We start from the raw sequence: 18,376 nt of genomic DNA on the forward strand, positions 1-18,376 counted from the left end.
AATGGATTTTAGCTAAAAGGAAAAGTAAAATAGATTTACATCTTTAGCATTTATTCACTAGTTGACTAATTATATTTTTTGTTTAGTACTTAAAATGTGATTATAAATAACTATAATGATTGGAGATATTGAATATGCTCTTGACATAATAGTTATTATAAGAGATTCGAAATATTCATGTATGTTGATATAAGCGATTTAATCTAGGGTAAATACAAGATACGAATGTCCCAGGTTCATCTTGAAGAGCACTATGTAAAATTTAACAACTTTCTTAGCATTAATCGCTCGATATACTTACTGTCGCACAAGCTATTTTTCCTTAGAAGTATGAATTGGATGTTCTTATTTGATATTTGTGACTATTTAATTTTTATGATTTAACTTGGACGAGCGGGAGACGTTGGTAGTTACTGCATGTAGTATAGTTACTGTAACTGCACAATGCAATTTCTGAATACAGCATATAGCTGCGTCCAAGTATAACAAAAAGAGGTGATGAGATTGTACAGTCTCTACAAGAGATCAGGGAAATTTGGATGGTGAAAAGTGGATGGATTGTTCGTTTTGTAATTGTCCTTCAAACTAGGGGTGCAAATGAGTTGAGCCGCTCGTGAGCTGCTCGCGAGCCGCTCGTGAGTCGCTCGCGAGCTGCTCGCGAGCCGCTCGTGAGTCGCTCGCGAGCAGCTCGGTCAAAGCTCGACTCGAGCTTGAATTTGACCGAACTAGAGCTGGCTCGTTTAACATTTGAGCCGAGCTCGAGCTCATTTAACACTGGCTTGAGGGCTCATCGAGCCTTGTCAAGCCAGGTTAATTTAATATTTTAATAATTAAAATTATTATTACTTTTAAAATGAAAGATAAGTTAAGGAAGAGTTTGTGACTAGAGCATGTTATTTGGTGTATTTGAGGTCCTACTTAATAGGTTTTTAATTTATTTTTCCAAGTCAGGCTCGAGCTTGACTTGAGCTCGAGCTCAAACTCACAAGCTCGAGCTCGAGCTCAAGTCGAGCCTATGTAGTTTTCTCAAGCTCGAGCTCGAGCTGGCATGAACTTGAGCTCGGCACGGCTCGATTACAGCCCTACTTCAAACAATTACCATGTCAACTCTACAAGTCGAATTAGCCTGACCCACTCAATTAAACAAACAAAGCTTGAATCACATCAATTAAATAGACCTAATCAGCCAAACTAAGCAACTTGATTCATCTAACAATTGAACCAACCAAACTCGATTAACCCAACCTCTAAATTTGTACTACAACTTACTTTCATACTCTATAAATTTTCATAAATTCCCTAATTAAAATAGAAAATCATTAGTTTTTTTAATACTAAATTAGTTTAATTCAAATTATTATTTTTAACCTAAATCATTTGAAAATAAAGATTACAGTAACCCCTATTTTACTCCAAAGATTAAATTAAATCCCCACCATAATTAAATTTAAAACCCGTCTATATTTTCAACCAACGCTGCCTCATTTACCACCTCCTTCCAATTATTTCCAAATGCCAAAGATTTTACCTTCCAATAAATCAATATAAATCATAAATTTCCAAATTCTGCTCCATAATTTTAATATTTCTTCTACCTCGATCTTCCATCAGCCTCAGCCCTATCAGTCATCGCCGCAGCCGGCACCTCCGCAGCAGCCTCCACCGGTACTCTCTCTCTCTCTCTCTCTCTCTCTTTAATATATATAGATATCTAAAGTCAACGCAGTCGCAGTTGACGGGATCTAACGCAGTCAACGCATCGATTCTTGTCTTAGAAAAAAAAAATCTAAATTATATATTTGATTTGCATCTCGAGATCCAATCGCTTGTTGATATCCGCACTGTTAAAAATAAGAATTGTGCATGGATACGATTCAAAATAAGTTATTTAAATATGGGAAGCCCAATCATTATTCGAGCAATCTTCGATCGAGTTCCACTGAATCGATTAGTGGATTTAATTCCATTTATTGCCGGTTTAATTAAATATTAAATAAAGACCGGCGAGGCGAGAAGGGATTGAACGGGAGAAGTTGTGATCAGGTCCAATGGCGGCGGCGACGACCACGACCACGACCACGACGACACCGTTGAAGCGCAGGAGTAGAGACGGCGAGGCAGGGAGGGAGAGCGGCGCCAGGGGCATGATGAGACCTCCGGCGGTAGGCGGCACGGTCACCGGGTTGCTGTTTCTGGCGGTGGTAATGGTGGTTGTGTGGGGAGGAACTTACCGGCGGCAGACGTGGCCGGAGATGCTGATCTGGGGTCAGGGCGGCGTTGCGGCGGGCAGTTCATCAGGTAAAACGTTTCGGTGCTTGATTTCATCAGTTTTTTTTTCTCTTTTTTGCTTTTGGGCTCTGCTACTTTAGGAATATTGTTTTTGGATTTTTATGGAAAAGTATCCTTCCTTTTTTTCTTTTGATATTTCATTTCAAAGATAAGTTTGGAACAGGCGGAAATTTTTTTTTTCAAATCATCAAATAGGTTGTTCACTATGATTTTTGTATGAGCACCCATCTTAGTATTCAGTTTTACATAATTATCCAACTATCCTACAGTGCTATCTAGTATTACTTGCATTATTATAAATTATCTAAATTTTGAATTGATTGGATGCGTTATAATGATGTAGTAGCTAAAACTCATATATGTTACATATATTGTTGTAGCTATGATTTATAACTATTACAATATGAATGTTAGATGAGTAGATTGAATATGCATTGTAGCAATTATAAAATTACAACGACTATAATGTCAATATTTTTGAACATGTTAAATATACGTGGTATCAAATTATCCGTAATTATTATAATATGTGTAAAAATTATAAAATCATAACAGCTACACTGTCTGGTTAACTTAGGATTTAAATAGAAAATACTAAATAGTAATGAGAACAACTAAGGGGGTGTTTGGTTGATGGGTTTGGGAATGAGGGAATGGAATGATAATAAAAAATGGTGTTTGGATTATAGGTTTGGAAATCATATTTTAGAAATGATTACCAGATTTATGGGAATCAACCAAACTCATATAACTTGATGGGTTTCATTTCCATTCCTATTCTCATTCCACCCTACTATTAAATCATACTCATAGTCATTCCCATCATTTAACAAAACACCCCTTAGATAATTATACATAATTTAACCATGGGATAAGACTTACATTTGATGTTCTGGAAAAAAAAACAAATACCCTTTTAACTTTTGCCCTTTGGAATATTATTTGGAAAAAAACTATGAACAATGATTATTTAAGCTTCTAAAATATGTAAATGATGGGTGATTAAGATATAAATATGTAAATTACAAGTGATTTTAGGGTGATTAAGTGTGCGGTAAAATCAAATCGAGTCAATTTTATATTATTCAAGTATATTTAACAAGACAATATAGTTAAGTCAAACTAAACTTAAAATAAAATAAGTCATTAAAATAATTATTCAAACTCAGTTTGATTTTTTTTTCTAAAGTTGAACTTGGTTAGATTTTTGTTTCTTAATTTGATTTGATTAATTGTTTGAATTAATCAATTGTTTGTTCAAATGTGTTAGCCAACTGCGTTGGTCAAGAGTCAAATGAATTTTATGGTTTTTTATTTTTATTTTTATTTTTATTTTTCAGATGAAGAAAATGATGCTTCGCCTTCATCCGTCGACAAGCTTCTCGGCGGGCTTCTCTCGCCTGACTTCGAAGAAGCCTCCTGCCTCAGTCGATACCAAGCCGCTCTCTACCGGAAGCCATCGCTCTACTCTCCTTCCGCTCACCTCCTCCGTCTCCTGCGCGACTACGAAGCCCTCCACCGGAAGTGCGCCCCCCACACCGACCTCTACAACCGTTCCGCCGCCCTGCTCCGCTCCGCCGCCGGCAACGCCTCCGCCCCCGCCGAGTGCAACTACGTCGTCTGGATCCCCCACAACGGCATCGGAAACAGAGTCCTCACCATCGTCTCCGCCTTCTTCTACGCTCTCCTCAACCACAAGGTCCTCCTCCTCCACTCCACCGACGACTTCGCCGGCCTCCTCTGCGAGCCCTTCCCCGGCACCACATGGACCCTCCCTGCCGATTTCCCCCTCCACAACCTGCTCGAACTCGACACCGGCGCCCCCCAGAGCTTCGGAAACCTTCTCAAGTCGAAGGACTCCTCGATTGGTTCTCGATCTCACGTCTATCTCCATCTTCCCTGGTACTACCGCGAGGGGGACAAGCGGTTCTTCTGCGAGGAGGCTCAGCGGACGCTGCGGAAGGTCCCGTGGTTGCTGCTGAAGTCGGACCACTACTTCGTGCCGTCCCTGTTTCTGGTCCCAGAGTACGCCGGCGAGCTTCGTCGACTGTTCCCGGAGCGCTCCGCCGTCTTCCACCACCTCGTCCGGTACCTCCTCCACCCGAGCAACGAGGTCTGGGAACGCGTCGTGGGGAATTACAGAGAATATTTCGAAGGAGCCGACGAGAGAGTGGGCATCCAAATCAGGGTCTTCGACAACTTCCCCGTTCCTTTCGACCAGATGCTGAACCAGGTAATGAACTGTTCGCTCGGCGCCGGCGTGCTTCCGGCGGTCACCGGTGAGGCCGCAAGCTCCGTCGACGCGAAGGTGAAGGCCGTGGTGGTGACGAACTTGAGGTCGGGATACTCGGAGCGGATCAGGGAGGTGTACCACCAGCAGGCGACGGAGACAGGGGAGGTCGTCCGAGTGTTCCAGCCGAGCCACGAGGAGGCGCAGGCGACGGAGCACCGGGGCCACAACGTGAAGGCGCTGGCGGAGATCGAGCTGCTCAGCCTCAGCGACGTCCTCGTGACGTCGGCCTGGTCGACCTTCGGGTACGTGGCGCAGGGTCTCGGCGGGCTCAAGCCATGGGTCCTGCTGCGACACACGCAGTCAGCCGACGCGTGCCGTCGAGCGGCGTCACCTGAACCGTGCTTCCTCATGCCCCCGGCACCGGCGCAGTGCTTCCGAGACGGCGGCGGGAACGCGATCTTGAGCAATGTGAGGCACTGCGAAGATGAAGTAAATGGCATCAAACTATTTGATTAATTAGTTTCAGTAAAGGAAAACATATTGTTCATCTGAAAAAAAAATTACACCAAAAGAAAGATGATTTTATTCAACATCTATCGCTTGATTGCTTCTCATCACAAATTAAACTATTGTTTCTTTAGATCACAACGAATTTCTAAATAAAATTAGAAATATACCAAAGCATAGATATACCAGCTAGCAATAACATTCCATCAGATTCTGAAACTAATCAGATGTGTTGTTGTTAGCTAGCTCATCAGCACTTCAGTTTGTTGTATAGGAAGCAGTAGCAGGCCTCGGTTACACGAAAATAACTTCGAGCGTCGCACACGGTTTGCTCTTATTGTGGTTCTCGAGCTCAGCATCGTTGTTGAATCGGGTATATTCGATAGATTCGTAAGTCGTTTCCTCCTCGTAAAACTTCTGGCCTTTCATTCTTCCAAATGGGCACATGATTGGCAAGAACTGCATATTCGAGTGCTTCTAACGTTAACCTTCCAGATCTGGCATGGATCATGTAGCTGTTAAAAAATCATGCAGTAGGTGTAATGCGATAAGAATGAAGCTTTAGATTCGACAATGGATATGTAGCTCATGTAGATGCTCTCCATTTTGAATCGACCTCGTTCTCTGACAAACAAGTGGCAGACTGTTCCTGCTCTGCTGGCGCAATGGCAGGGACGATTTTGCAACTGAAGCAACATCCTTGGCCTCTTTAATATGCAAAATACAATCAAGACAAGGAGCAAACTCTTGGATATTTGGAGCACCAATGACGACAGGAACAGTCGCTGCAGAGTAAAGGAAGGGAACAAAATGCTTTTACACAAACAGTATAGAAACTCAAAGACACGAATGAGGATTAAGAATAGATAACAAATTGAGATTGGTAGAATCTATAGATCTACATTATTTATATTTTTTTGGATAATATTAGCAAGCTACTAGATCTTCATGATGCGGAGTAAGGAAATATAAAAGCAACTGAATTGTCAGTATTGCATATATTAGTTTGAAAAGCACACCTGCAACAGGTGGCTGAAAAAGTTTTTCTGTGACATAATCTTCCTCATTAGAATTTTCAAAAGCCAAGCTAAATTTGTAGCGCTTTAAAGTCTCAACTTTGTTCACTGCATCCAGATAAGCACACAAGAAACAGTTAAGTAGTCTAGTTATAAACTATGGAGAAAACATTGCATGACTCATAAGAAGAATGTAGTAACATAAACCGATCATAATGAGAAAGCTGTCTGTATATGACCGTGAAAGGGGTCCAACTGTTTGCTTCCACAATAAGCACTCATGGCCCAGCTAATCATTTGTTCATCGAGGACCAGACACAAGTATATAACAAAAACAACAAGATGATGTAGAGTATTGTACTCACCATCACCATCACCATCACCATCATGGTTCCTGATGCGGTGACGATGAGGAGCCCCGCCCCCGTTGTCACGGTGGAAGTCAAAGTTAAGATTATCAACGGGTTGACGGTGTTGGCCGGTCAGGCGAATCATACTCCGACCAAGGATTAAGCATCAACCCACCGACACAAGGAATAATCAAACCGACACTCAAGGAACACGTAGAAGCCGTGCCGAGCGGAGGAGGTGACAATGAGGGGGTCCCGCCCCCATTGCCACGGTGGAGGTCAAAGGAGGTCAAAGTTAAGATGGTCAACGGGTTAACGGTGTTGGCTGGTCGAGCGAATCATATTCCGGCCAAGGATTAAGTATCAACCCACCGACACAAGGAATAATCAAACCGACACTCAAGGGACATGCAGAAGCCGTGCCGAGCGGCTCCTCCGCTCGGCCTAGCGGCAGACTCGGCATCAGCCGAGCATGCGGGCAGTGAACTGCCCGCCGAGCGGCTATCCCGCTTGGCCAAGCAATAGAGCATGTGGACAATGGACTTCCGGCCGAGCGGTCATCCCGCTCGGCCCAGCAACGGACAACACTTGGACATGAGACTTTCAACTGAGCGGCTATCCCGCTCAGCGGGACAGCAGACAGTGCGGGGATAGCAAAATTCCAGTCGGGCGGCCATTCCGCTTGGCCAAGCAACAGACATGGCAGGATATTTTTGGACATCTTTTTGAGAGCTAGTGTCGCTGACAAACGGCATGGTCAGACAGAAGATCGTACGACAGAAGCTTCCGCTGTCACTTCAAAGATATGTTAAGGTATCGTGTCAGACACACGTCTTTTCAGGAAATGCTTTGAGATGTGTGCTCGCATTGGGAAGCATGCACGCACGCTTCCAGAGCTCTATATAAAAGGGTCCAAGCATCGGCGGAGGTATGTTTTTCACGCGATTTCTACTGTTACGCTACAGTTCTTGCTTTTTCTTGCTTCGTCGGAGATTGACTTAACGTTGGAAGACCATCGCCGAGGACTCTTTCCCTGGCTCGGCGCTGACGCTGCTTATGTAGTAGGTGGGAGCAAAGTCTACCGGAAGTCAACAGGAGCACCACGTCTCCAACATCCATCTCTTCAAATTTTGGACGGGATCAATTTCGATAATAACTACCATATGAATCAATCTTAATGCCTAACTCTTCCTGCATTTCAAGGGCCTGCAAACGGAAATTGCGAGCCCCACAGTTGGAAACGAAAGCATCTGCAAGTGCTTCTTCTGTTTTTGGAAGCACAGGTGCCATTATTTCATATTCAGCATATGAGCAATAACCGACAGGTACATCGGAAGAAAGGCTGGTTGTCATTACAACTTTATACCCTCTCCTATCCACGACAGAAAGGTTAATGCCAAAGCAGAAGGTCAATTATAAAGGGAAAGGAAAAGGATTGCATGGTAGAAGAATGAAGCATGCCCGCATATCATAGTTTAGGATAGCAAAAAGTTAAAAAGTAACTATTCTTGAGTCGCCTTTTAATAAAAAAAAGATAGATTGATATAATCAATTTGGTAGGAAAAATAACAAAACGGTATGCTAAAGTAAGAGTAGCAAATCGAGAGACCCATGAGCAGTTTGAGACAAAAAAGTCAACAACCTGAATTTATATGTTCTTTCACCATTAAAAGAAGAAGAGTGGCTTCTATTCTGCAAATTGTAAATTTAAAAAAAAAACAACATGTGAATTTAAAGCAGTAATATTAGTTTCCTCAATCAGATAACAGTCCAAAAACATGAGCAGAATTCTTCAAATTTGAATATTTCTCAAGTGATGTAAGACTAGATTGCTCAGACACATAATATAAATTCAAAGAAAAACAAGTGTTAGCAATGCTAACTTGGATAGGATGACCATTTATCCAAAAAAAAATCTCAAAAACTATGGAAATGGAAGGGTGATGATTCCATGGATCTTAGAACAGCAGCAACTGCTGGATTTTGAGGTAACCCGAATGAAGCATCAGGTACCTTCTCATTTGAAAAACCAAAATGACAATCAATTGAGCAAGATCTCCAATCCTGGATCAGAAATAGAACATTTAACACATTTAATATAATGGTGCATCTCAATTTGACGCTATATATCATGATCTGTTGCGAGATATAAATGTTAAGATTAGCACATGAGAAGGAAGAGAAGACGAACGCACAACTGATAGTGTTGGGAAACCGATAACAAAAATTTACTTTTGATTTCGCCTAATGATTTATCTATCTATATTTAGTTATAAACGAAACATCAATTACCCAAACTCTTAGTGAAAATTAACCAAAAAATTCCTCAGAGCGCAAAGCAAACGAGAACACGATCAGCAAACTCTCACCCTCTGCATCCCGGAGACAAGAACTGAATCTTTCTGGAGTCTCGGGAGTAGGGAACAACGTTCTGCCTTTCCAACAATTCCTTGTACTTAGGGTCGGCACGAGGCATATCACCCAGGACGGCCCTTGTTTAAAGGCCCTGAATTTGACATCTATATATAATATATATTCTGTATAATTAGATTGTTTTAAAAAAAATCTAAAAAATATATTTTATTAGAATATTTTAATAAAAGTCTAAAAATATATATTGTTGAATTATTTTAATAAAAGTAAAAATCCTATTAAAATTTAAGAAAGAATTCTAAAAAAAAAGAGAAGAAAGAAAAAAATGGAAGGTAAATAATCTTTTTTTCTTTCCAAGATTTTATTTTTGATATAATTTTTTTTATTAATTTATTTATATAAGTCATAAGATTTAATAAAGTATGAATCTTAATTTTTTCCCGTCTTCTATTTTGAATTTCTTCTAATTAAATTAGAAAAATTTATTTTCCAATTAAAATTTTAGTTTCATCAATATCATAATTCATCAATATATAAACTTATAAATTATCTACTTATCTATATTTTTTTTAATCATCAATATTGAATATTGATTTTTAATATTATATTAGAGTCAATATTTTATAATTTTTCTTAGAGATTTAAAAGAGTTTAAATAAATTATCCCAATTTTAATCATCAGAGAATAAATTATATTGATTGTTTCAAGCACAAATCAGGTTTTATTGTCTTTTGACTATTATTTTCACTGCTTGTGTTTGTTTCATTGTTAGTTTTGTTACTGGTTTTGTGTGCTTTATTTTTACACTTAAAATTTGTAGTATAAATATATTTCTAAAAAAATATCAATCCTGAAGTATTAAAAGAAACAAAAGAAAAAAGTGGAACAAATTAATAAAACTCACAAAGGTGTTCTTTATAAATTTTTTAAAGATAATTTTTCAATTGAAGATTTAGTCGATGAATTACAAGAAGAAAGTCAAGAAAAACTAAATGATCATACAACAAATAAGTAACAATCGAGTAATCAAGAAAAATTAAATGAGCAAGAAGAATTGAGAAAAAATGATAATCATAATCATGAAACGAATGAGCAGAAAGAATTGAGATAAAATGATGATAATGATTTGAATGTAAATGACTTGACAATTTTATGTATTGAAAATGAGTTGTTAAAAAAATTTGATTTTGAATATCTTATTGATAATTTTACTTCTCAAAATGCTAGAAGATATAGATTTTTTCAATAATTATTTTATATTTTGTTTGTATTTATAGGTATTATATTTTTTGAAGAAACTTAGAAAACATATTTTATATAGTGTTATATTTTTTTTAAAGAATCTTGATAAATATATTTTGTATGAATTTTATCATATTTATATATTAAATATATAAATAGGGATGATGATAGTTCCGGCGCCCGTGGCTGGAATTGTTGGGGTCTGCTGCACAAAGGAATACAACCTTTCACTCGTACACAATCTACCCTTTTATACTCGTTCTTCCATTAGCATAGCTTATGCCGGTAAGAGACGTGGGCGTAACTGATTGGTTAGGAATAGAAGCTTTCTTTAAATTGTAAGTTTAGACGGTTGACCGGCAATCCACTCGGGTGGCCAGGTTTGGTTCGCTTGGACCAAGGGCGGAGCCCGGCTTTAGGATACCTGGGCTATAGCCCGGTGGCCCAATTAAAGTTGTGTTAATTTCTAACTTTGATTGTATTGATTTTTTTCATTCCCAAATAGAGCAAAATGAGTCTTAGCCCGGGAAACCTTTAGAGGAGAGATTTGCAGCCCAGGCGGGCTACAAATCCTGGCTCCGCCAATGGCTTGGACGAGCCACTTCAATAGCCAGTTACAATCCTTCTCTATATTTATCTTTTCATCCCACTTATAATTTGAAGGACAATCGTCCATCTAAATTATAACTTCGATGAAAAGATGATGACAAAAGGTGAATACGTTCACTCTCATTTATCTCAATTTTATCGAGATTCGAATATCAAAGAGATTGTAATTAATTATGATAAAATTATGATAGTAGTCCATGATTCCATTATAATTATAAATAATTCATCAATGATTCTATTGTAATTATAAATAATTCATCATCTGGTTAACATTTTTATGGACATGATTCTATTATAATCTTACTATTTTATTAAAAATCTCCCCCTTTACTAACTAACTTTTGGTGAAGCCTAAAATGAATTTACGTTAATATCCTTTTTTCTATTCACATTACAAATAATTCCAAGGTTTATTAGTAATTCCACAAGCGAAACAATCAGTGATCTAGAGTTCGAGAATCAGCTGCGGCATATTATTATGAATTTTTCTCAGCATTAATTTTCTCTGGTTGTTTTATATAAAAAAATATAATTCTTTTTAGTCCCACATCTTAAAATTGACAACACTATGATCAAAGAAACTTCTATAAATATTTTAGGTCGACAAAGTTAAAAAAATATATTTTTCTTAGTTTTTTACTAAAATAAGTATAATATTAAATTAAATTAATTTTTTTCATAGGGAAGTCGTAAGGGTGACACTCGAAAATCAAAACAATCCAGATTTTCAAAGACCCAAATAATTCAAATTTTCAAAAGTTAGGTACTTTATCCTATTGACTCTACTTTAGTATTTTAATGCTAAAATACTTTAATTAATATAATTTCATTATAAATGGTCAATGTGATTTCAATGTATTATATTACACACGCGACGTATGTGCACGATCACTAGTTATAAATAATTCATCAATGATTCTATTGTAATTATAAATAATTCATCATCTGGTTAACTTTTTTATGGACAGGAAGATCTTTGCTTAGTGTTGGACTAAATCCTTAATCATTTACCAAATCAGGCCCATCCAAAATTTTTTTTTTTTTAACAAAATCATCCCTATTTATATCTCCATACTAAACACTCCTTGACTATTAGTTCTTATCAAATCACTTCTAAAGTATATTATTTTCTTAATTTACTCTCAATCTTCAAGTTACCCCAAATTTAAGCTTGTCGAAGGAAAGAAGAGACGAGACGATATACGAAAGGGAGAACCTTCGACAAGACCGATCTATTCAATCAACTAAACTAAGAACCAAAAGTTAAGTTCATTGACATTAGAATGGAGCAAGAAACTAGTCGACAAGCATTGAGAACATCAATCAACAAAACAATTTAGCATTAGCAAAGCAAACAAACATTGCCAATGCATCGATATTAAATAAAGTATTGTTAAACATCTCTTTACTAAACAAAACAAAAGGCAAAAGAAGTAGATCTCATTTATACCATACTTCTTAAAACATTAGGGATGGATAGATTCAAGAGAAACCTTGAGTTTTACTTGAGCAAATCTTAAGAGGGGTAACCCGGAATACAACCTATACTATTCCAAGATATCATTTTTCTTCGGTCTCTTCCCCTCACAGATCTCGTGAGTATCATTCCACTGATCGGCGTGCACAATCCAACATCCATCACAGAGGTGCTCTTTCTTTTCGCATCGTGTTTATCGAAGTGAAAATCAAACAGCATAGCTAGGCACCGAATTTGATGTGCAAGGATGAAATTCTCGTGATTAAGCGGTAGAACGCGAAGGATATGAAGATTAAGCTGCATGAGTCATTTACATTTGGGGATTATTGGACACGACTAGTATATATATGAACAATAGGATCAAAATAAACACTCCAAAGCCAAAGCCACATACCTCGGCTTCCATGGCGCGAAGAACATTGTACCATTCCGAACGACCTGAGTCGATGCTCAAACTGAAAATTGGAGGTCTTAGAGGGTATTCTATGCTGATCTTGACCTGTAGAAATGTCAAAAATCAGTTAAAGAAATTAGCAAAACAGTAGCGCACGAAAATCATTTACCTTAGTATTCAACTTTACGACACTGTCTTTTCCATGATTTCTACCAAGAATAAAATCAAATTCTTTTGCAGCAGAGTCTTCCCATGGATTGCTAACCACAGATGATGCATTTTCATTCAGATGATTGCTGTATGCTTGCTCCTCTGCTTCACTATCACTATCCAGTACAAGTTCCAACTCATCTTCGTATTTCGAAAAACTTCGAGTTTTGATCATACTCACAGGCGTGACATTTTTTGACATCAAAGCCAAGCTTCTGGATCGATCAACAAGCTGCAATGGTTCACTCGATAAGGAGACTGGAGCATCAACTGGCATTGTTGCGACAGGTAATGCAGTTGGAAGTTCCCCATCTTCTCTCGCATTTTCTACCTCCCATGACGTAACTGATCTCCGGTCCATGTCAAGATCAACATTGTTTGTAGCTTGTCCTGCTATAGAAGTTGAGAAAGATGAGTCAGGAATGAGCCCAGCCGGCAACCATTTTTGCAAGGTACACACAGGAGTATGCGAGGCCCATGGAACATTATCATAAATTAGCAAAGGCCACTTGAGCTTTGCCAAGGAATCGAGCTGCTCCCTGTAAACCAAATCAAATCCAAACCTAAAAAACATGTGCTAACAACCACGTGTCTTTAAGTTTGATGAAATAACAAATCAATGCAGCTTCAGATAACAATCAATATTCAGCAGAAACAAAACTCTTAAGTGAATACCATGTGCAGTCATAAGCAATCGATTATTTTGAAATACTTTCCTGATAAATGCTTTCTGCACTGCACAAAGTTCATTGGAAAGATGCTTGTCAACTAAAATAGGATTAACTAGGAAGTCATACATAGTAGTTACTGTCTCAGATAATTCATAATTTGATAAACATTCAGGAATTCCAAAAGTTCATGGATCATTGACTCACACAAGAGCCATCTGAGCCTTCTTCCTTGAACGAATTCTCTGCAAAATGGTCTGAACCCGATTCTGGCGGCGATATAATGCAAGCCCAGAGCTAAAATCTGATACGTTGATGAGCCCAGCATTTAAATGATCGCCATTCACATTGATGGGAGGGACCTCAGGCAAAAAGTCAATTCCAGCTAAATGTTGTGCCCACTTGTATGGATAAGATGTCCCCTTTTCACCAAAGGCCAAAGAATCTCCTGAATAAAGCTTAGACATCTGAAAAATTGAAATGTATAAGATCAACAAAAAAAAAAAAAAATACTATATAACAAATCACAAATTTTGATTGTAGTGACTCCAGATTTGAGCTCAAGTCGACCATGACAGGTAGCCCCTAAATTATTTACAAACTAATTGTCACAACATAAGTGTTATGCAAGTTAATGTAGGATACCAGAGTGCCTATATTAAAACATGAAATGAACATACTCACATATAAAATTATTAGAATATGATATTAAATATGATAGGAAAAGAAAATGATATACCTGGTGAGGAAGATCCAAGCCAGTATCATCAGGAAATAAGTTACATAAGATATTGCTGTCTGATTTTTCATCTGTATCCTCAAACCCGACACAAACAACATTTAATTTTACCAAGTACTCAAACTTCAAAGTGATTAGTCTACTTGGTTTTGCCCCAGTATATTCATCATCATAAACATGAAGAACGATTTTGAGTGGATGAAGTTGGCAGATTCCTGCCTGTTCAACACTATCCTTCACCACATTCTTCTTTGGCCTCTTTCGTCTTCTTTGGACATCTTCATCATCATCAGGTGCATCATCCTCCAACTTGGCATTGTCAAGATTTGATAATGAACCTGTCATTATAATTTCCTCCAATCAATCTTCTATAGACAAAACTATGTTACTATAAATTAAGAAAATATCAAAACATCAATGGACATTTTGCATTCTTATTTATTGACTCCAATCTTTCTACATACCAAGCTACTCACTATAAATTAAGAAAATATCAAAAGATCAATGGACATTTTGCAGTCTTTCATTTAACAACTAACTGCTAGTCCAACACAATGTATGCGCTTGTAAACAAGAAATACTAAAGTTAACTTTTATGATTTATTTCAGCAACAAGCTTAATTAAGGGCCATTAGCATACTGACCAAGCTAATTAAACTAAGAATATCAAAATCAAACACACATACACGCATATATTATCCAGCAAGATATCAATCAGCTGTTTTGCCTGCAGTCATAAACTGACTCAATTACTCAAGATAGAAAAGAGGTATCAACTCCTGCTGTCCCAGCATAGATATATCTTAAAATATTTTAAACCTCTTAAATATTAGGCAAAGGAATGATCAAGTTATTAACTACTCAATAATTTGAGGTCTTTATGTACGGAATAATCAAAGGGCAAATATATAAACCCTCCTTGACAAGTGAACACTATTAGTATCCCAAATCAGACAAAAAAAATTGTAACAAAGTTAGTAGCTATTCTGCAGAATTGAGTTTGAACAACCATGTATCTATCCAAAACGTGTTATCTTTCAAGCCTATGCAAAGAGGAAGGCAGAAGATTCTACCTAGAAACTTGTTGACTCCAAATGGCCAAGAACAGGTAAATAAAATCTACCACGTAATTAAAAAATAAACAATATTATGACAATTCTACAAATACAAGTGTGAAAAGGAATCGGATAATTCAGGAGGAAATATATTCAATGTTTTTTCTCAGTTACCATTTTCCTTATTTACTTGTTGCAGAGCAAAGGTTTGAGCATCCTTCACACTCCCCAAAATGTCCATTTCAATCTTCTCTCCAAATGCTTCTTTCTGTGCCAAAAGTTGTGAGTACACTATATAAAGAGGTGGTGGAAGAAATTCTGCTGCATGAAGCTGCTTCAATTTCTTGGTATGGGAAATCCCCAGGTGTTGTTGCACTGGTAAAGATGCTTTCTTCAGAGATTTCAAATGTGATGGTAGACTTGATAGAAACTTCTTTCTACCAGATATGGCATCAAGAAGACTTGCTTTATGCTGTTCCAGTTTCTCGTGAAGCTTGCAAAGCTCCTTTCTCTGATGATATGATAATACAATAAATAAAATCATAAGTTTGGAATGGAAAAAGACAGGTATCAGCAGTATTCTCAAAATCCAATGTACTCAATCACTTAAAAATTCAACATCCATAATAGTGCATCAAACAATACTCACTTTCGATTGATATAGAGAATATAAGGTGGACAACTGGAAGAGGCTACAAGAATAAGATGCCTCAATGAAATGTATGACAACTCAAAAGAGAAAGTTGCCTGAGAAGACTATGCAGCTGACAAGTAACCATGGTCTAAATGAATCTGAAAATTAATCAGTTGCTTTCAACTATATACTTCTCGAAAGGACGGTATATTTTAATTATAAATGCCAAGCAAAGAAATATTTGCAAATTAAAGGGTCAACAATTACCAAGTAAATTTCCACCAAATTTTGGGAAATTGAAATTTACATATAATGGAGAATAAAGGAGCTGAAGAATAAGTTATCCTTCCCTCCATGATAAGCTTCCCATAAAAGGAGAAGCAAATTCCTGTTCTCCATATCCCTTCAAACTACTAATATAAACGAAACCAGAGAGAGTAAGCTGCTACCCACTACCAAATTTGTTTAATCTCAGCTTCCATTATCAACAGTGATTCCTTTTGATCCACCAATGAATCCGTCTACAGAAAATTGTTTATGACTACCAAATGCATGGATTTTAACGATAGAATCAAACCAAACTTCCATCAGCAGGGCTCTATGTGACAGAAACTATCGTCGTTGAATCAACAATTTAACAGAAATACAACTAAGTCAGGTACCTGAAATAGCTCAAAGTTGAGCCTCTTCAACATCAAATCATGTGCCACGTCGTCAGCCATAGCCTTCCCCTTGATTTCCTCCGGCGCGCTACTGAAGAATTCTTCTTCAGGCACGAGCTCAATATCAGGATACTTGGACCGGAAATCTTTGCAAGCCTTGATAGCCTTCAGGTAGTGGTTCTTCTCATACAGGAGGTTGTGAAGCTGCAGCGTGGTGGTATCCACCGGGCCCTTCGCAGCCTCCGTCGCCGCCTTGATGCAGTCCTCCTCCACCAAAATCGACCGATTGACCTACAAAACAGTCGAAGAAAAAGAAAGTTAGGGTTCCACTAAACCCCCTAGAATCAAAGTAGGAAAAAATTGAAACTTTCACCGAGAGGGACCTTTCGTAGGGTGATGAAGTGGAGGGACATCTGGGTGATGAGCTCGCGGAGCTCAGATTTGGAACTCCCTTCCTCCTTGATGAACAGCATCTTGGACGCCACAGCCTCCATCTCCACCCTCGTATCCTCGAGGAGTTGATGAGCAGTGGGTCTCGCGACTTCGATCGCCTCCATCGCCTCCTCCGCTTCACTCTCCCAGCCGCCGGCGACTCACCTCTTCGGGCTACTCTATCGCGGAAGAAAGAACAAGGGCAGATGCACCTGATAACCACGTGCTAAGGGGCATACATAGGTTTTGGAAATAGTATATAATTGGTAAATCAAACATAATATTTCCATTTTAGTAATTCTATGCACGAATTGTATTTTTTTTTAATTATTTTTTTTGAAATTTTAGTACATTATTTATTTATGAATTTTTATTAAATGATTTTGAATGTTAAGAAGGGTCAAAAGATTTTTCTTTTTTTAATACAATGGAAATTTTGATTAGGTATGCTTTAAGAAGTTTATCAGGAGAAGAATAATTAAGAGAACTTATATTTTTAAAATATTTTTTCTTATTTATTCTTATCAAAATGATGTGGAAGGAGAGTTCATCAACTTTTCATTGGATTTGGCTAGAGAGTTCAATCTCCTAAATCATAGCGTGTCAAAGATGGTACAATATATCAATCAATCTTTGCACAAACAAAAATTTCTTAAATAGAGATAGATCACCTTTTCCATCTGCAGGGCTCTATGTGATAGAAATTATCGTTGAATCAACAATTTAACGAAAGTTAAAGATTGAGTAGATATATTTGCATTCATGATTTATTAATTATGGATATCATTACGGGATATTAGTGACTAGTGGGATTTTCGATAGTAAAATGAGTGTCCTGTACCTTAATTTTGTATGTTATCTATCAAGCTCACGATCTATAAATGTTCAAATTCTATATGATTGCCCCTCTTTCAGTCGAAAAAGCTAAGCTAGCTCGGGAAATAATACAATTCTAAAATGACCATTAACTTAAAGCAACTAACAGATAGAAAGAAAATTGTATTAGGATATTTAAAAATATATGGTACATAAATATTTTATATATATTTTCTTTTTTTTATATGTTAATTTTTGATTTTTATCTCTTTATTATGTATATAAATACGTGTTGTATCATTATTCTTGAATATAGAAAATATATTCTTTCAATATCTTTCACATAGTATCAGGGCCTTAAACCTACGCCACAAATCCTAACTCTAGCCACGCCAAGCCATCGTCGTCATAGTCTACCCTCTCTCTCTCTCAAGCTGAAGCTCCTATGGCTGCACCTGCAACCATCCTGATCTCCTTTAATGTTGTTATTGATGCGCCCTTGAAGTTGACTTCATCCAACTATCTCTCATAGCATCTATAGTTCACGACCCTACTCATTGGTTATGATCTGCTTAGCTTTGTTAATGGTTCTAACCCCTGTCTGGACAAACTACATACTATCGACGGTGCTCAGACTCCTAATCTTGCATATCATGCTTGGATCCAAGA

At 37.7% G+C, this 18,376-nt stretch overlaps 2 protein-coding genes and 1 pseudogene across 2 annotated transcripts; 1 reads left to right on the forward strand and 2 right to left on the reverse strand.

The window, feature by feature from the left end:
- Positions 1 to 2,048: 2,048 nt before the first annotated feature.
- On the forward strand, positions 2,049 to 5,038 carry LOC121980150 (galactoside 2-alpha-L-fucosyltransferase-like). Its single transcript, XM_042532114.1, has 2 exons — positions 2,049 to 2,298; positions 3,630 to 5,038. Exons 1-2 carry the CDS (start codon positions 2,049 to 2,051, stop codon positions 5,036 to 5,038), a joined length of 1,659 nt encoding a protein of 552 aa, XP_042388048.1.
- A 260-nt stretch (positions 5,039 to 5,298) lies between these two features.
- LOC121980151 lies at positions 5,299 to 8,871 on the reverse strand (annotated as a pseudogene).
- A 3,072-nt stretch (positions 8,872 to 11,943) lies between these two features.
- On the reverse strand, positions 11,944 to 17,120 carry LOC121982365 (THO complex subunit 5A-like). Its single transcript, XM_042535384.1, has 8 exons — positions 16,843 to 17,120; positions 16,460 to 16,750; positions 15,338 to 15,674; positions 14,109 to 14,446; positions 13,577 to 13,836; positions 12,661 to 13,240; positions 12,492 to 12,596; positions 11,944 to 12,394 (listed from the first exon to the last, which is right to left on the reverse strand). The coding sequence occupies exons 1-8, from the start codon at positions 17,014 to 17,016 to the stop codon at positions 12,137 to 12,139; spliced, it is 2,343 nt and encodes a 780-aa protein (XP_042391318.1). The 5' UTR covers positions 17,017 to 17,120; the 3' UTR covers positions 11,944 to 12,136.
- Positions 17,121 to 18,376: the final 1,256 nt, after the last annotated feature.

This window comes from Zingiber officinale, chromosome 5A (genome assembly GCF_018446385.1).
Source record: "Zingiber officinale cultivar Zhangliang chromosome 5A, Zo_v1.1, whole genome shotgun sequence".
Classification (NCBI taxonomy): domain Eukaryota; kingdom Viridiplantae; phylum Streptophyta; class Magnoliopsida; order Zingiberales; family Zingiberaceae; genus Zingiber; species Zingiber officinale.

Excerpts from the sequence above, each read along its gene's own strand:
- LOC121982365 (XM_042535384.1), bottom strand. The coding sequence starts at position 17,016 with ATGGAGGCGATCGAAGTCGCGAGACCCACTGCTCATCAACTCCTCGAG. Across the intron at positions 15,675-16,459 it reads TCAACTTTGAGCTATTTCAG|AGAAAGGAGCTTTGCAAGCT; the intron begins GTACCTGACTTA and ends TCATATCATCAG. Across the intron at positions 13,837-14,108 it reads GCTTGGATCTTCCTCACCAG|ATGTCTAAGCTTTATTCAGG; the intron begins GTATATCATTTT and ends TCAATTTTTCAG.
- LOC121980150 (XM_042532114.1), top strand. The coding sequence starts at position 2,049 with ATGGCGGCGGCGACGACCACGACCACGACCACGACGACACCGTTGAAG. Across the intron at positions 2,299-3,629 it reads TGCGGCGGGCAGTTCATCAG|ATGAAGAAAATGATGCTTCG; the intron begins GTAAAACGTTTC and ends TTTATTTTTCAG.